Source organism: Mytilus edulis, chromosome 1, assembly GCF_963676685.1.
Source record: "Mytilus edulis chromosome 1, xbMytEdul2.2, whole genome shotgun sequence".
Taxonomy (NCBI): domain Eukaryota; kingdom Metazoa; phylum Mollusca; class Bivalvia; order Mytilida; family Mytilidae; genus Mytilus; species Mytilus edulis.
The window spans coordinates 122924005-122944832 of NC_092344.1; the positions used below are offsets into that span (position 1 = coordinate 122924005).

The following is a 20828-nucleotide window of genomic DNA, read 5'->3' on the forward strand; positions in this document are numbered from 1 at the left end:
TGCTTGCATTTCCTATCATGATTTTTTTATAGAGGGTTGCTGCTCACAAGGAAGCTATTGAACCAAGAGTTCCAAATGGTAAAGTTGAAATCATCCCTTCGTAAATTTTACGGACGCCATCACGAGTTGGTTGACCGTTATGGAACAACCGTTTCACAAATGATATCGGATATGTTCCTTACGTCGTAACTACAATTCCCTTCCCTTTCATGAATGTGACCTACCGAATTAGACTATTTACCAGATTTGTTATCTCATCAGCAACACGACGGGTGCCACATGTAAAAATTTATATGAAAACATTTACTATTAGAAGTTTTGTTTTGAAAATTATCTTCACCGACAACAGTGTTGAGTGAAAATACATGTTTAAAATTGGTTCCGTGAATACATTGCCGAGATGTGTTATAATCTCAACAAGACAACACATCTGGTATGTTTCAAACATATTTCTATTTTTACCCGGTGAGCGAAACCTATACAGAACCATAGGTTTTTAACAGTAATATTCAAAGATCTGCAACCTAAAGTCAATTCTCGAATATAACGAAGGTTGTTACTTGGGACATACAAACAGTTCTATTGGAAACTATAATGTTGTCACCAGATTAAACATATAGTAAGGAGTTTACAAACAGGTATAATTTTATAAATTGTGACTTGGATAGAGAGTTGTCTCATTGGAACCCAGACAACATCTTCTTATATCTATATAAATACAGAATTTGGCGGGATAAAACATTATTGTGAGTGCTCAAACTCGCCACACGTTTTACATCATAACATATTTTTAATATTTCAGAAATGTCTTTTAAAAGAAAATAATAGAACATGTAAATAGTATTTTTTATGTTTATTTTGTGACTATTGTGTTGTTAAATAAATGAGCGAAACATTTGATTTTAAGTGTCTATCGATTCACTTATGTACAGTTTGAAACATGACTTCAATGCAGGCCATTCCATAAGATATAGATAAAATTAAATTCTCTCAAGGTAAACATGATGGTTTTACTTCGCTGAAGACAAACTATAAAACGGTTCGTTTATTCTTTTAACAACACACAGTATGAATTAAAAAAGATAGACATAGTGTAAAAACCCGTTTTATGATTATACAGAAAGAACATATGTACTCGTTTATATATTAAGTTCAACGTCGAAATATACATAAACTTTAATAATGATAAATCGGTATGATTTCTTTACCAACGGATATCTTTAGTATGATCTTTTTTAAAAGGTTTAGTGAGAAATAAGTAAAATGGTCAAAATAGGAATTTATAAACAAACTTTAATAATTATGACGAACGTGATTTTGCATGGTTGAATTAGAAACTTACAACTTTTTTCTTATAATTTTAAACTGCTTTTGGTATCGTATTCTAAACATAGATTATAACATAGTTGTCTGTGTATTTAAATTGACTAGACTTTATTGTGTTTCCTCAAGGTTTACATAATAGAATTTTAAAGAATGACAATTGCATGATAAAATGAAAACTTCTGCAAAGATATTTTTTCCCTTTAAATGGTCACTTTAAAAAAATCGTAAATTGACCGCTTACAATTGATATTTGGCATCTTTCGTTAGATCATTTCTTTGGTGCTACATAGAAATCTATCATCTCTGTAAACATCAGGCGAGGAATGTGGAGTTTATTGTAGTAGATGTGTTTGCTTCATCAAAGGTCGATCTATATATTGAAAAACTATATGTGTAGAATGAAATATCATGCAAATTTTAAAGAAAAATCGAACTACATTTTATTTCAAAAAACTGGGAACATTGATCATTTTATTTGTTTTATAGATGATGATGATGATGTTATTGAATTTACTGTTCTTTTCTAAATAACTCAACATTTCTTTTAAACATGGTAACAGGAGGGATAAAATATTGCAACTCAAATCAGAAAATGTTAAGATAAATTCTTGTATGATGTAATTATGAAATTGCATTTTTTTATATGCTGTTCCATAAATAATATGCTTGTTTTAATTTGCTATAAAGAAAGTGGTTTAAATTAGTAACTTTAGATCAATTTTGCAATTTCAAATTCGATTCCCCCCGGACAAAACGTCAAGGGGCATACATATTTACCCCTGAACGTCCGTCGGTACGTTCTTCCGTCCGTTCGTCCAGATTTGAATACGGTGTTTGTCCGGCAATACATTTATTGTGTCTGGTTTAGAGATTGCGTTACCAAGTGCTTGTGAGTTGCAGAACATTAAAAAAGTAGACAACGTCTAAGGCATAAATTTAAAGAAGTAGTTTTAATTAAAAAAATTTAAACATATTTATTTATAGTGGATTTGGAAACAAGTTTTGCAACTTATATTAATCCCTTTCCACTTTGCGGGTGTGAGTTCTGCTTTGTAGCGGCATTAGCCTGCTCTTTTTTGAAATCTACAAGGGTGTCTTTAAGGTACAAGAGATATGGCTCTCTCTTAACACGGGTCAGCCATTTATCGTCCCCTTCCGACGGACTATCATCGTTTCCTCAAGACCATACTCGCAAATGGTGTCAAGGGAGAGCCGCAAATTCAGTACATGAAATTTTCATCTAGACGGGAATCGAATCAGGAACCTTTGAATTAGTAGTCCGATGCACTCACCACTACACCATGGCTCTCAGTAAAGATATAGATTACCAGAAGCAAAAAAAGTTATACCAAAAGCGAAAAGTTTTCATTTTGAAGACTGTAACCTTATGTGGAGTTGTAAATATAATTTTTGTGTATACACTAAATAAATTACAACCAAACAAATAAAAAATATTGCAAATTTATTTAGAGATAGTGTATATAAATATAAAAAGTCACCTAATACATAATCATACAATTCAATAAACAAAATCATAGCACATACCCATGAGGTATTCATAAACATAAATATAGAATGGGACAGAAGATTACGATACAGAATACATTATTAAATTTATAAACAATAAACATAAATATAGGAATAAAATAAATCTATAATGACTAACACTATATTAATATCACAGTATTGAGCTTAATATTATAAAACAAGCGAATAATGGACGGATCAGTGATATAACTACAATTATATAAACTAGAATGCTCCATACCATATGAGTATTTTGGCAAACCACGTTCGTGCATTGTTGCCTAATTGTTTATCCAATCACTAGCAATTCCAGTGTAATATTCTGAAAATTATCGTTGTTTGCCATTTTTTCACTGAGGTAGAATCTTATATCCTTTTAAGTAACTTCTTAATTTTTTCTTATTTCCGGATTTTTCCTAAACACCGTGTTATTTTGGAAAGGGACGCAACACCACTACCAACTGTGTATAGAAACTAACAAAGCACATTAACCCCATATAAAATATACACGGTATCAACGCGGTTGATTATAACCCATCTATTCCTAGCCTGAAATGTATAGGAGGTAATATAAAAACTCATATGGTTCAACTTATGCAATTTCGTTCAAATACTCATATGTTATGGGACACACACACACACATACACACATATATAATTATATATAAATCCAAATGTTAAAGTCATGCAAAATAGAGTAATAAAATATCTAAATACAAATATGATTGTTAGGACAAGGCACCTGTTTCAAATTGATTATGCCGGCGTCACACATTGGCGTATAGACCGGCGTGCACCAAATGCAGAGAGAAAATTGACAAAGTCGGTATACGTTAGTTGCACGCCAGAGGAACGCTTAAGCAATCGTTAAGCGCGTTGCACAAGTTTGAAGTACGTCGAAATATAAAAGTATACGCTTGATGAACGCTATAACTCGAAGAATTTTTGTATGCAGCATAACAACTTTCATCCTGCTCAAGCGTGTGTCTAGCGTATACCTGTACGCTACACACACGTAATACATACGCTACAAGCGCGTTTACCGTATGCGGGGGTGATTGTAACATACACTCCATAATAGAACGTCCAAGACACGACCGGGAAGATACGTCCAAGAAACTTTTTCCCTTCGTAGCGTGCTTTTCCTCTACGTTAGACAAACGCCAGGCATACGCCAACATACGTTTCTTGAACGCCCGATAAACGCTTAGGAACGCTTCTCGTACGCCCAATACCCGCCTAAAGCTCGTTGTGCACACGTTACAGATATGATTGACAGGTTAAATGCATCAAAAATTACTAGCGTATTGGCAGCGTACATGATTTTTTAACACGCCTGGCGTACGTCGGAGCTATACGCTGATGTGTGACGCCGGTATTACGTATTTACATATTTCTCTATAATCTAAATTTAACTCACACTGACTCACTAACATAGGTTCTACCATAGATGTAATACTCATCTATGGTTCTACTCACATGCCTTTGATTTATATAGGTTTTATTGCACTGACTCACTCTCTGAGGTTCTACTTCCAAGTCGTAAATTAAGTTTTACTGCACTGACTCTCTAACTGAGGCTCTATTGACCCATTGACCGAGGTTCTACTCGCACGCCTTAGTTTCATATTATTTTTACAGCACTGGCTTCACTTCCTGTTACCAAAGAATATATTACCGTATCCAGACTAAATAATCTCACTTTATATGTGTATATATAAAAAATAAGATGTGGTATGGTTGCCAATGAGACAACTATCCACAAAAGACCAAAATGACACAGACATTAACATCTATAGGTCACCGTACGGCATGTAACACATAAACAAACGACAACCACTGAATTACAGGCTCCTGACTTGGGACAGCCACATACATAAATAATGTGGCGGGGTTAAACATGTTAGTTGGATACCAACCCTCCCCTAATGTCTTAACATAGAAGTGGAGCTAAATATTTTAGACGTTTATATATATCATTGCAGTGTGAAAAAAAAAACGTAAGCAAGTAATATGGGGGCTGCAGTAAAATTTCTTTTTGATTATTTTTTTTAAAACTATTTGTAGACACATGCGTATTTCTTTTAACAACGAATACATATTTTGTTTGTTACATTTTTATTTCCACTGTCCAAGCTACAATAAAGTATCCCATGGCCTGTGAATACTTTCTGAGTATTCAAGAAAATACTCAGAACATGATAAAGTACAAACCCTATGATATCAATCTTTTTAATTTTATGAAAAAGCAAGAATGTGTCCAAAGTACACGGATGCCCCACTCGCACTATTATTTTCCATGTACAATGGACCATGAAATTGGGTAAACAAGAATGTGTCCCAAGTTCACGGATGTACCACTCGCTTTACCATTTTCTATGATCAGTGGATCGTGAAATTGGGGTAAATACTCTAATTTGGCATTAAAATGTGAATTGAACTTCAACTTCATCAAAAACTACCTCGACCAAAAACATTAATCTGAAGAGGGACGACTGAACGGACGAACGGACGGACGCACAAACGGACGAACGAACAGACGGACGCACAGACCAGAAATCATAATGCCCCTCTACTATCGTATGTTGGGCATAAAAATCTTCTGAGAAACTGATTTGTTCTCATTTGTAACCATTCGTAGTTCTTTTATAATCACATCATAAAAAAGGAGAAAATGCATATGTATGCATATCGTTGTATTAAAAATCATTCACATTATTTCTGCTGGTTTCACGCCTCACGAAATATATTTACAAGGTATATAATAAGGGATATATATCAGGATCAAAATTACTAAGATAACTAATACAAGTAATATCTAATTATATATAATGTGTCTACTACTCCTGCTCGTAATATACATTTTCACTAACTATAACATCTTGCTCATGATCACGTGACGCCCTAAAGGTGCCGTGTTTGCTACGTCTTGACCGTAACTTGGAACGTAGAACATCACCATTTTCAATTTCTTCTTCTCCTTTATCTTCATCACGAAGACGTTTGTTCTTCTTTTTCCTCCTACGTCTTCTTTTTCTTCGCCGTTCTTCCTCTTCATACGTGCAAGTTACGTCAGAATATGTGTTGTCTATGGAGCGTTTTCGTTTATCACTATAATAAGATAACACAGAAGTAAGTTATGTCATACTATCACCTTGATATAAGACTGTACATGTACAGAAATGTGGAAAGTAACAACTGTCATATATCGCAGTTTTACAAAACTCAAACACAATGAATTACAATTGATGTCTTATGCTTCAACTGCATATTTGTCACAGTGGAACGTACATGATGTTAAGCTAAATTAGCACGATTCCTTTTCACTTTGATGTTACAATAGGTTTACCATACACTATAGTTACTTGTCTTAAACTAAACGTTCACTGTTGAAAGTCCATGATGTTAAGCTAAGACCAATATTTTTTTGTTATAATGTCATGATGGGCTGACTTTACAATATGCTCTATTGCAACTACATGACACACAGTTGGAAATTTATGATGTTCAGCAAAGATAGCATACAATGTTATATTATTAAAAAGTCAGGATAGGCTTACCATACAGTCGGATCTCCTAAAAATACATGACTTACAGATAAAACAAATAGCTAAGATAGTCCATTGTGACATAAAATGAAATTAAAGCATCGTGCTATTTTAGCTTAATATCAATTACTTTGAACTGTGCCTCGTGTAGTTTAAATCAATTGCAACTCATTGTATGACAACCTTATCGTAACATTAAAATGATTCAGCAACGTGCTTTCTAAGCGGCACATCATACATTTTGTAGTTAAAGTATGCATATTTATTATAAGCTTTTCGTTACACTAAAGTGATGTACCAATATGATACCCAAGCGTTACATCATGAACTATCAACATTTTGTATGATAAACATCTCGTCATATCAAAATAAAGAATGTCTAACTATGTAAGCTCAACATTTATATATACCAAGTCAGTGCCATACATTTTAGCTTAATTTGTCATCATAGCTATCGAAGTAGATGACTAAGCATTACCAAGTTACAAGGTACCACCATATAATGTCACGGCTGAAGTATTAAATTTTAAACCTGATACCTTTTGTTGGCTATTATTCGTGTGTTTATCTGTGCTCTATGTTCTCTTATTTATTTGTATTGTAGTCCTGTCATGTTATGTTGTCATTTAATTTTATATTTAACATTGCAATAAAAGCGGGAGGTTTGGCATGCCACAAAACCAGGTTCAACCCACCATTATTTGCTTAAAATGTCCTGTACCAAATCGGGAAACTGGCCATTGTTATATTATAGTTCGTTTTTTGTGTGTGTTACATTTTAAAGTGGTGTTTCTGTTGTGTCGTAGTTCTCCTCTTATATTTGATGCGTTTCCCTCAGTTTTAGTTTGTAACCCGTATTTGTTTTTTTCCCTCAATCGATTTATGAATTTCAAACATCGGTTTACTACTGTTGCCTTAATGTAGTCTCATCATAGCGTGAATTTGGCATTTCATAACAACATAGCGACTTGTCAGTATACCATCACACTTGAAAATCAACATAACACATATCAATCTTAACATATTGCAAAGTAAAGTTAGCATATTGATGATTCGATTCATTATAACGCTGTCTTAACTTTACATTAAACAGTTGTAAATCTCTAATAAATGACAGCTGATGCTTTCCATAACTAGAGGCTCTAAAGAGCCTGTGTCGCTCACCTTGGTCTATGTGAATATTAAACAATGGACACAGATGGATTCATGACAAAATTGTGTTTTGGTGATGGTGATGTGTTTGTAGATCTTACTTTACTTAACATTCTTGCTGCTTACAATTATCTCTATCTATAACAGTACTTTCTGTGGAAAATGTTATTGAAAATCTTCAAATTTTAAGAAAATTGTTAAAAATTGACTATGAAGGGCAATAACTCCTTAGGGGGTCAGTTGACTATTTTGGTCATAGTGACTTATTTTTAGTTCTTACTTTGCTGTACATTATTGCTGTTTACAGTTTATCTCTATCTATAATAATATTCAAGATAACAAAAAAACCAGCAAAATTTCCTCAAAATTACCAATTCAGGGGCAGCAACCTAACAACCGATTATCCGATTCATCTGAAAATTCCAGGGAAGATAGATCGTGACCTGATCAACAATTTTACTTCCTGTCAGATTTGCTCTTAATGCTTTGGTTTTTGAGTTATAAGCCAAAAACTGCATTTTACCCCCATGTTCTATTTTTAGCCATGGCGGCCATCTTGGTTTGTTGGCCGAGTTACCGGACACATTTTTTTAACTAGATACCCCAATTATGGCTTAGTTTGGTTAAATTTGGCCCAGTAGTTTCAGAGGAGAAGATTTTTCTAAAAGATTACTAAGATTTACGAAAAATGGTTAAAAATTGACTATAAAGGGCAATAACTCCTAAAGTGGTCAACTGACCATTTTGGTCATGTTGACTTATTTGTAGATCTTACTTTGCTGAACATTATTGCTGTTTACAGTTTATCTCTATCTATAATAATATTCAAGATAACAAAAAAAACAGCAAAATTTCCTCAAAATTACCAATTCAGGGGCAGCAACCTAACAACCAATTATCCGATTCATCTGAAAATTCCAGGGCAGATAGATCGTGACCTGATCAACAATTTTATTTCCTGTCAGATTTGCTCTAAATGCTTTGGTTTTTGAGTTATAAGCCAAAAACTGCATTTTACCCCTATGTTCTATTTTTAGCCATGGCGGCCATCTGTGTTGGTTGGCAGGGTCACCGGACACATTTTTTAAACTACATACCCCAATGATAATTATGGCCACGTTTGGTTAAATTTGGCCCAGTAGTTTCAGAGAAAAAGATTTTTCTAAAAGATTACTAAGATTTACGAAAAATGGTTAAAAATTGACTATAAAGGGCAATAACTCCTAAAGTGGTCAACTGACCATTTTGGTCATGTTGACTTATTTGTAGATCTTACTTTGCTGAACATTATTGCTGTTTACAGTTTATCTCTATCTATAATAATATTCAAGATAATAACCAAAAACAGCAAAATTTCCTTAAAATTATCAATTCAGGGGCAGCAACCCAACAACGGGTTGTTCAATTCATCTGAAAATTTCAGGGCAGATAGATCTTGACCTGATGAACAATTTTATTCCTGTCAGATTTGCTCTAAATGCTTTGGTTTTTGAATTATAAGCCAAAAACTGCATTTTACCCCTATGTTCTATTTTTAGCCATGGCGGCCATCTTGGTTGGTTGGTCGGGTCACTTCACACATTTTTTAAACTAGATACCCCAATGATGATTGTGGCCAAGTTTGGATTAATTTGTCCCAGTAGTTTCAGAGGAGAAGATTTTTGTAAAAGATAACTAAGATTTACGAAAAATGGTTAAAAATGGACTAAAAAGGGCAATAACTCCTAAAGGGGTCAACTGACCATTTCGGTAACGTTGACTTATTTGTAAATCTTACTTTGCTGAACATTATTGCTGTTTACAGTTTATCTCTATCTATAATAATATTCAAGATAATAACCAAAAACAGCAAAATTTCCTTAAAATTATCAATTCAGGGGCAGCAACCCAACAACGGGTTGTCCGATTCATCTGAAAATTTCAGGGCAGATAGATCTTGACCTGATAAACAATTTTATCCCTGTCAGATTTGCTCTAAATGCTTTGGTTTTTGAGTTATAAGCCAAAAACTGCATTTTACCCCTATGTTCTATTTTTAGCCATGGCGGCCATCTTGGTTGGTTGGCCGGGTCACGCCACACATTTTTTAAACTAGATACCCCAATGATGATTGTGGCCAAGTTTGGTTTAATTTGGCCCAGTAGTTTCAGAGGAGAAGATTTTTGTAAAAGTTAACGACGACGGACGACGACGACGGACGACGGACGACGGACGACGGACGCCGGACGCAAAGTGATGGGAAAAGCTCACTTGGCCCTTCGGGCCAGGTGAGCTAAAAACTTAAACAATCTATAGATAACAAAATGAATGTCCTACTTACAGTTTTTCTGTTTCTTCAGGCTGAAAACTTTGGTACTTTTGAATCACATACTCTTCATCTTGATCATCAGGGTGTCTACTACAATATGACAAAATGACAATGAATTGATATGTTAACCGGAATAAGGGATTAGACCGGAATCTTTGACAATGAGGGTCGGTTGAAATTAAAACTTTACGACAAAAGAGATGATTGATTTTAGCTTCCCAATAGTGAACTTTTCATTTATATGTAGTCAAATTCCAGCAGCGCCTGCATACGAAGTATATATCTCCCAATTGATACGATATTCCCGGGCTTGTATTTCCTGTCATTATATCCTTGATAGAGGTTTTTTTTTGCCCACAACGAAGCTATTAAACCAAGAGTTCCAAACGGTGAAGTTGAAATCATCCCTTCGTAAATTTTACGGACGCCATCACGAGTTGGTTGAACGACATGGAATAACAGTTTCACAGATGATATCGGATATGATCCTTATGTCGTTACTATAAAACTCTTCCCTTTACACGAATGTGGCATACCGAATTAGACTATTTACCGGATTTGTAATATCATAAGCACATAAGCATATAACGACGGGTGCCACATGTGGAGCAAGATCTGCTTACTCTTCCGGAACACATAAGATCACCTCAGGTTTTTGGTGGGGTTCGTGTTGCTTAGTCTTAAGTTTTCTATGTTGTGTCTTCTGAATTTTTAATTGTCTGTCTGTCTTTTTAATTACAGCCATGGCGTTGTCTGTTAAATTTCAATCTATGTGTTTGGCTGTCCCTCTGGTTTCTTTCATCCCTCTTTAAGAAAATATGAAATAATTTAAAAAACAATTGAAATTTCTTTTTGAGAAATTTACAAATTTAGTTTTCACTGCGTTGATAAACGCACAACGACGAGGATATAGTTTTATAAAGATAGCATGAAAATTAAACGGAACATCATACCTTTTCAAACTTTTTTTGAATATTATAATTAAGGTACTGAAACATAGAACGCCATACTCCCTCGCTTTTAGCAAAGAAATTACCATATAGTTAATCTAAAGAAAAACCCCAGCTTCAGTAGAAAATATAACCTACCTGTACATATTATGTTTTTCGGGCCGTGCTTTTCTAACAGGTTGTTCTCTGAAAGAAAAACAAAAATGGTATACATTATATGTTTCATAATTAGTATTTTTGATATAAAGTAAACCTTTTCCCAATTCTTTCACAAGCATTTGATTTTGAAGTTTGACTGTATGTATAGAAACAAAATTAGAACGGGATACACAATTAATTAGACAAATTGAAATAAAAAAGGAACGGGATATCATATCCTTATAGAGGTCGTAAAATTGATTATGGTCCATATAAACTAATTGAACCTTTAAGTAAACGTTATCAATATAACATAAATGCAAGTATGGTCTTTCTCAGTATTAACATAGATAATGACAAGAAAAAAAGAAAAAAAAAAAAACCCAACCGAAAACTTCAAATATATATTGCTATTGGTAAAGAACTTGTATGATTCTACATCCTGCCCGATACTTTTATTTTGACACTGACTAGGTCATGCTTTTCTCAGTCTTATTATGACGTCTAAATATGTTATATGTGAACTGATCGTAATTCTATCCCATAAAACATGATGTAATTGGTTTTCAAATAAATAAAAGTTTACATGATCCAACATGAAAAAAGAAAAATTCTATTCAGTCTAGTCTAGACCTGTAGTCATCATGTTTTTTCCATTTATGTCTCACAAATCCAGTTATATACAAAATAAACTCATCATAAATACCAGGATTAAAATTTTATAACTATGACCATATATCAATGATAATTTAAGTCAACACAGAAGTGTTGATGTGACGAAGTCATTAATGGATTAAATATATTTTATTATGTAATTACAAGTCAAGAAAGATTCTAAAGTTCAAATCTTCGAATGTTCACAAACTGTCTTTAAGGTTGAATAGTTCGAATGGTCAATATCTCACACGGGCACGTGATCGTATAGTGGTATAACTGTTCGTTCCTGTTAGAGTATTTCGGATATTAAGCGCATGAGTTCCAGCCTACCCACGAGGGGGGGGGGGAGACCTTGGCGGAATCGCCGGTACCAATCTGTCCTAATCGAATCGTGGTCTAATCGAATTCTCCTCTTGTAGTCCATTCAGGAATCTTATATAGTCCAGTGGTCCATACAAATGTCTATAGCTGTAGGCCGGTTACATAGTCGTCTGTTTATGGAGTAATAGTAATATGTGGTTAATTGTCAAATTATGCAATTAACCCCTGAAGGATACATGTTATTTCACAGTATACATGGTCATTTATTGGCTGCAGGTTATATGTCTATAATATTCGTACAGATCGTTATTAAGTGTCCAAAGAGTACATTTCATTGAATGTTCGGTTATGCTGTAATTAATTCCTTTTTAATGAATTTCCTAATTAATACTCCAGTAATAATAATAATAATTAATGATATGAAACACAAATTGTGTTACATATTATGCCTTCCATCCAAAATAGAACGAAAGTTTAATAAAATACGGTAGTTGTTCTTCCTGTAGGTTATTTTAATAGCTATTGTAAGGTTTCCGGTAACCATCACCACATATCTAAGTTAATAAAGTTCTATAAGTCCAATATCATAATATAATAAGTTCATCACATTCATCTAGTCCAATACCTGGATATATTTACAAGCAGTTCATTCGAATCATAAGTTCAATATTTCAGTATAAATAGTTCATGTTTTATTTTCGTCACCATCATAGTATAATGTTCATCAACTACTGGAAAGGGCGCAAATCTTTGTACAAGTGTCAGTCATCATCATCTTCATTACGAAGTAGTTGGCGCATCTAGCTGGTTAGTTCGTCCTTCTTAAGAGGCTGTTAATAACATCGTCATTGGGTTAAGTTTCATCCTTGATCAATGGCGCAGAGGAAGACATCAATCTCTCTGGAAGCAGTAACATCTGTTCCAACCAATTGCGTTGACACCATGTTGTACCAACTGTTCGTGGCATTAGAACTAGAACTCGCACCCTTCTTTTTGGCTAACCAAGATATATTCTTAATAAATTAACAGTACAAAAATTTGGCTATTCCAATGAAGATCGAACCTTAACCCCACTGATAAATTAAAACTTATTTCAATTTGGAAAACTAAAAATTGTCAACTTCCCCTTTATTTCTTTTTTTATTATTATTATCAATCGTCTGGTAAATCTCCTTTAGTTCTCTTGATTATTCAAGCCTAGCTAAATTTGATAAAACACTTTCTTTGTATAAATAACAAAACTATCAAGTTATCTGGTTAAAAAAAAACCAACATAAATAAAAATAACTAAATCTTGTATACAACTTCTACAATTTTGAGAAAATCTACCTAATAAAAACAAGATATGTTTATTTATTCACTACTTTAGATATACATTTATATATAAATTTACAATCAAGTAAGTTAATCAATCATTTAATGTAACCCCTACACCTACATGATACACATGAACATTTTTTTTTTAATAAAAAAATATATTTTACCTTGTTAGCAATTGTAATACTTTTATTTCTTTAACCTTAGTGCCTCATTATTTAATCTTAACTCTAAATAAAGACCAAAGATTTATTCTCATCACTCTTTAAAAAAAAACCATTTAAGATTCCTTTGATAAAATTTCAACTACGTCTTGTTACTGACTATTTTTCATATTTGACAACAACAACACCAACAACACCTTGTTGCAAAAAAAAATGTCGTTCTCCTTAATCTTTTACATTTTAAAAAAAATAGTATAAAGTGTCCTTATCATAATGATCTCTTCCTTTTTTATATATCTAATAAAAAAAAATTTCATTTGTTTTAAAATTTCAAACCTACTGCCTATCCTATTTAAACATTTCAATACGACTCAGCGTTAGGGTATAAATTGAAATCTGATTTTAAAACTTAACTAACATCTTAAAAACTAAAACAATTAAAAAAAATCTATACCTACTTATGAACAAACTGACACATCGCTAAGATTCTTTCTTCAACTCCTTAATTAATTATTTCCTTATTCTTATCTTAATTTCTAATAATAATCCTCAAATTAAAGTGTTCATGAAAAATTTCAATTTTACTGTAAAGCTAGTTTTCCTTTAATATCAATTATCTATTTCACTTAAATTTTTTCGTTACGTTCGTATGTATCACTTTTTTTTTTTTAATTTAATATCAATCTACCACAACAATACTAGTATGTAAATCCCTTAGGGCAAAACATATTTATGTGCTATTTTCTGAAGATACGTCCTTTTTCCTATTAACAATATGTAAATATGGCGTAATCTAACACCATAAAAAAAACTTGCACCATTTAATTACTAACATCACTTATGTTAATCAACCGAAGAAGGGGTTGGAATCTAACATTATAGACTATTTGTTTTCTCTAAACAAATGTGCGTACACACTACCAACCTACGTAAACCCAAAATCATTAATGGCTAGAATACGTAAACAATGTATCCTCAATGTACCCTTAACTTCATCTACCAAAGGTTCTAATCCAACCTTCATTTACACCGGTGCTCTACTAATTTTACGTAAACATATGTTTTCTAGAATAATTGAGTGTATCTTCAAAAAAAACAACCCATAATATGACCAAAAACCACCACTAAATACGGAACAAAAAATGCTAATGTATCAGACATTTGACTCTTTTTACAAATTTACTTTAAACGAAAAACTAGCTTCTCTATAACTTCACAAAAAAAAAAACGGTTTATTTTTAAGAATCATATGTTTAATCTATCCTATCTCTTAAACAACATGTACAACATAAAAAATAACACAAAAAAAATAACCTTTCATTCTTATCATGAAAAAAATGTGTATTCATAATTTTTTTAAATTGACCTATATATATAGTACCTAAAAATTCCTAAAAATACCTAATAACAAAAATCGTGCCAACCACATCTCGTGAACAACTTCTGATTTTACGGTTTTTACAAATACGTCCCTACTTCCTTTAAAATTAAAAACTTTGCTAAATATGTGTGCCATCCCTTGAAAAGCCATTTCAACTTTTTGTACTGACATAGAAATATTTTGACTGTCCATCAAGAAAAATGAAAGTAACTTAGTTCCTACCTTTTATATTCCTTCGCGTTATTTTAGACAATCCAATTCGATCCTGGTCACGGCACCAAATCGTGATTTATGTGACGAAGTCATTAATGGATTAAATATATTTTATTATGTAATTACAAGTCAAGAAAGATTCTAAAGTTTAAATCTTCGAATGTTCACAAACTGTCTTTAAGGTTGAATAATTCGAATGGTCAATATCTCACACGGGCACGTGATCGTATAGTGGTATAACTGTTCGTTCCTGTTAGAATATTTCGGATATTAAGCGCATGAGTTCCAGCCTACCCACGGGGGGGGGGGGGGGGGGAGACCTTGGCGGAATCGCCGGTACCAATCTGTCCTAATCGAATCGTGGTCTAATCGAATTCTCCTCTTGTAGTCCATTCAGGAATCTTATATAGTCCAGTGGTCCATACAAATGTCTATAGCTGTAGGCCGGTTACATAGTCGTCTGTTTATGGAGTAATAGTAATATGTGGTTAATTGTCAAATTATGCAATTAACCCCTGAAGGATACATGTTATTTCACAGTATACATGGTCATTTATTGGCTGCAGGTTATATGTCTATAATATTCGTACAGATCGTTATTAAGTGTCCAAAGAGTACATTTCATTGAATGTTCGGTTATGCTGTAATTAATTCCTTTTTAATGAATTTCCTAATTAATACTCCAGTAATAATAATAATAATTAATGATATGAAACACAAATTGTGTTACATTGACTACTGGGTTTGTGATACCCTCGGGGAATAAAAACCCCATCAGAAGTGGCATCGACATGGTGGTTGTAAAAAAACTCGTCACAGATACTAAGATTAAAATTTAATTATAGCACCAGACGCGCGTTTTGTCTACAAAAGACTCATCAGTTGCGCTTAAATAAAAAAAAGTTTAAGGCCAAATAAAGTACAAAGTTGAGGACCATTGAAACTATATCGACGGTAACATTTATTTTCCTATCAGCGTAGTTTATGGAGAACTGGGCCTGTTACAATATTACTAGACTAAAGGTAATTTAAAAACGTCTTCAATCATTGATAATTGTATTTAATTGTTTCACCTAAAATGCAGTTTAATAAAAAAAAAAATGTTTTTAGGGGTCTACATCGATTTTGCTGTCAAAGATGTATTTCTATGCAAAAATTAATCGGTCATTGTCTATAGTTATTAAATCTAAAACGATTTACTATATTGACTAGATTGATATTGATAATGTGTGTTTACCGCTGGATGTTGTTGTCAATTTATGCCGTTTGGATGCTATTGGATCGATTTCCACCCTACATAGTAGAAGAAACGCGTAGACGATACGCGCGTCTGGCGTACTAAATTATTGATAATAAACGTGCGTCTGGCGTACTAAATTATAATCCTGGTACCTTTGATAACTATCTACAACTTCATTTTACATACAGGAGATATCGAAATAAGTTATTAATTAAAAAACAATAAACGCCAAATAATATTAATTTTGACTATGACGCAATTTCATCAGCAAATATAACTTACCTGTACACATTATAATCAGCAAATATAACTTACCTGTACACATTATAATCAACAGGTATATAACTTACCTGTACACATTATAATCAACAAGTATATAACTTACCTGTACACATTATAATCAACAGGTATAAAACTTACCTGTACACATTATAATCAACAGATATATAACTTACCTGTGCACATTATAATCAACAGGTTTTTCTCTGAAAGAAAATAAACCAGAACTACATATTAAAACACGTGGTTTGATTGTTCATTTGTTTTGTTTGTGCCAACCGGACCAATCATACCCTTCTCACTGATTTGTACAGCAGATTTTTATATTGTGCTGTTACACCTTGTCTAACGAGCATTGATCTCTCAAACTGTTTAGCTCCGCCAAAATCTGTGAGTGCGTGTCACAAGTATGGTTTCAGTTTTTGATATTTATGATTCGTTTATATCTATCTCATAAATTAGTTCAATTGGTTTATCGTTTCAGTTGGTTTGCATTTTGTCAAAGCTTTAAAAGCTTACTGAACGATTAGTCTTTATGAGGTTATTTACAACCACTGGGTCGATGTCACTGCTGGTGGAGATTTATTTCCCCGAGGGTATCATAAGCCCAGTAGTCGGCACGTTTTGTGCTAACATGAATTATCATTGATATTGCTATATTTATAAATTAACTGTTTACAAAATTTAGAATTTTTTGAAATACTAAGGCTTTTCTACCTCAGGCATAGATTACCTTAGCTGTATTTGTCAACACTTTCAGGAAATTTTGGATCTCAATGCTCTTCAACTTCGTACTTTATTTGTTTTTTTTTGTTTGTTTTTTTTTATATAACGTTTTTGGATTCGAGCGTCACTGATGAGTCTTGTGTAGACGAAACGCGCGTCTGGCGTATATATAAAATTTGGTCCTGATGTCTATGATGAGTTTATTTTATGTCATTGTTTTTTTGACGACACATAGTTCTTTATTGGTTTCTGATGAATAGCTGTCTCAATGACATAACTCAAAATTTAAGACTTAAAGATAAATAATCTAATCAATGAATAAAATTGAGAATGGAAATAGGAAATGTTTCAAAGAGTAAAGAGAAAATGTATTCTGTTAGTTAAAAATACAAATGTTGAACTGAGTAGCATGTTGTTATGAAAACATAATTTGTTTACTCACACATCCTTCTTAAATGTTGGTATTTCTAATTTACGGAGTGAAATAACAGATTCATCCGGTTCTTGATAGTACACAGGTATCTCAACTCTCTTAGGTGGTGCTTGTGGACTAATTCTTTCTTTTTTACCACCACACAAGGATGCACACTTTTCTGAAATTAGTAACAATTAAGTGTTTTTCAATGTTTTAAATATCATCACCTGCACTTGAAATCATTACCAAGGGTTAGTAAAAATGAAAAAAAAAAACACCTATTGTTTTGGAATATATATATATCTACCCATCCATATACCTTCTGTTATAGATTTATTACGTTCTAACCAGGAAAATATTCCAAATATTTCTATAAGTTCAATGCTACGCGAATTTCGTATTTAGAATTGAGAAAGACGATTGTCTTCAGCCAGCTTGGACATTTTTAGAATATGCGTACTATAATCAAGTTTAATTTAAAAACCTTTAAAGTTAAAAATATGTTCTTGTTCTTCAGGATTATAACTGCTATTAAAAAAATAGAGTACATAACGGACATCCTGATTTTATCCCTGGATAAGGACTCTAGGTTTCTGAGATCTAGCCATTATTAATTATTATACAGGCGCCATTTAGTATCACAATATAATTACATTAGATGTATTTTTCATTATAATACTTTATTCTGATTGGCTAATTGCACATCACGTGTTATTCCTTCAGCAATTGCATCACTCAAAAAAACTTATCATCCATGATAACACGTGGTCCCACAATAAAGTGCACAGGTGAATTAAACAAAAAATAATATAAAATTCGTGTTTTCATGATCATGGCTAAAAAATGTAATTATAAGTATTGAATGCTTCTTTTTGTAACTTCATAGGGTTGTAAAAGCGTTGACCGTGCGTACATTTTTAGAACAAAATGTACTTCGGTCAACGTTTTTACACCCCAATGAATTTACAAAAAGAAGCATTCAATTCTTAAATAAAGTTTTAACCATTTTATGAAGGAGTTTAGTAATCCAAATGTTTAAAGGGTTTTGTACATAAAGCGCGATTCCTAAAAAGGCTTTGGAAAAGTCGATGAACAATAAAACTATATTTAATGTTCTGAGTAATCAATTATATCTTGAATCTGGCGAATTTTACCACATATGTACCGATTTTTCATAACTATGAATAATTTTGGAAAAAGGCATACAACTTTACTATCTGTATTTCATAAATTGATTGTTCTGTAGTTATATAATGCTAATGAATCATTTTTGTTATACAGAAGGGAAATAGCACCAATGTTTTGGAGAGTTTTCAATTCTTTTTTTTTTGATAACATGTATTTATTAAATACTTTCAATGCAGATTCTGTTAGGATTGACCGAAAAGTACGTAAAATTTTACACTTAGAGCATCTAGTCCAAAGGATATATTCAGTTTCATATTTGTACACTCTTCGAATGTAAGGTTGCCGCCTAATAGTTCAGAATCATAACTTGAAAGCGAGTGATCTATCTTTGTTTCACTGATATGATTTTTATTTCGGAAGGGTCTAGTTTGGTAAGTACTGTTATACACATTTAACTTGTAGTTTTCCTAATAAATAGTATATTTGGTGCGTCTGTAACTATATTACCTTGATCATTTTTAAGAGCAGAAATAGTTTTCTTTGTTTGTCATTATTTTTCAAGACCCAAAAAGTATTTTGTATATTTTCCGCTTCTTCATACCATCTGACTCGGGACCTTATTTGTGCATCTTACGTTTCCTTTATATATGTAAATTGTGTGGATTTACATAATCAATTTCTAGTTAATTCTTTTTAACTTCTGCTCTTAATTTTTTAAATTCGATTTTACTTTCAGTAGCCTTTTGTTTGCAGCATGCAGGGATTACCTCCCTTCCTTTAGTATGGAAAATGTGACTCTAGGATAATTCTTTGTGAGTATTATTTTTTTTATTGGTGTCAATTAGATTGATTATTATTTCTTTGTATTTTGTGTCATTAAGTATACTGTTATTTATCTTAGGACAGCTGTGCCTTTATATTGAGCTTTGTCTTATTTGTATCTAGATGGATTGATCATCTTTATGTGCAATTATTGCAGTAGAAAAATGACCATATAATATTTATTCATGTCAACACCAAAGTGCTGACTACTTGGCTGGTGATACCATCGGGGATAAAATAGGCTATGAACATGGAATTGTTTGCAGATTAGCTAAATTTTCTATCGTGAAGGATCGTAAGATTTACTTTTGATGTACTGTGTTACAACTCTAGATTCTGAACGCAGAGGGGCGAAGTTAACATTTTAAGGACGATAATATCTATATTTATCCCGATTTGTATAACAAATACATGTTTATATTCAAGAGGATGAACAAGTTACGATATTAAAATATATGCATAGTTCAGAGACTGTACTCAACTCAAGATCGAGTTAAATGGTCATTATATAAACACGAACCTTGACAGCAACAGCATACAATGATTGCAATTATTAACAGTAGGACAAAAAGAATGGCTAAGAGTATTGCCACTATTTCTCCAGTAGATAAAGCCGCTGTGTCAATTATTGATGCTCCAGTTACAGGTTCTGCAGGCTGAGTTACTAAAAACATAAATATGCATTGGAAACATGCTTCTTTTATTCATACGTAGCATCTGATATGTTAAAGAGAAAAAAAAACTTAGCAATAGAAATATATTGGCCATTTAACCGTGCATATCTGCTCGATAGTTCATGCTAAGGACATATATTTGATTCGTTCAACAACACGAAGGGAAAATTTTCCAACAGAATATACTAATGACTACATTAATTTACTATTTGAATGCTATTTTATAACATGTTTAAGGTTTCTTCAAATTCCAACGATTAACGGTAATAACGTCTGAATATTGGATATGTTTCTTGTAATTCTGGATAAAAATAAAAATAAATACTGCATTCGACGTAACATAAAATCGTTAAACGTTCTATGACACAGGTTTATGACATAAAAACAGAAATTTATTTATTTGATTGATCCCCAAACATCGCCAAAGAAATAAGATTATAAACATTGATGCCGTCATTTCAGTAACCTGGAAATCCTTGAAATTACTAATGGTAAACAAACGAAAGGTAAATTAGAAATTAAACAATATTCTTAGAAATGCT

The 20828-nt window shown here is 32.6% G+C and overlaps 1 protein-coding gene across 2 annotated transcripts; it reads right to left on the reverse strand.

The window, feature by feature from the left end:
- Positions 1-2812: 2812 nt before the first annotated feature.
- On the reverse strand, positions 2813-20705 carry LOC139518551 (ABC transporter F family member 4-like). Of its 2 annotated transcripts, XM_071310045.1 has the most exons (6): positions 20133-20705; positions 17690-17840; positions 16698-16727; positions 10950-10997; positions 9874-9951; positions 2813-5964 (listed from the first exon to the last, which is right to left on the reverse strand). In XM_071310045.1, the coding sequence occupies exons 1-6, from the start codon at positions 20284-20286 to the stop codon at positions 5694-5696; spliced, it is 732 nt and encodes a 243-aa protein (XP_071166146.1). In that variant the 5' UTR covers positions 20287-20705; the 3' UTR covers positions 2813-5693. The 2 variants fall into 2 exon arrangements, with proteins under 2 accessions (XP_071166146.1, XP_071166152.1); XM_071310051.1 differs by lacking the exon at positions 16698-16727 and having other exon boundaries at positions 20133-20703.
- Between the last annotated feature and the right edge of the window lie 123 nt (positions 20706-20828).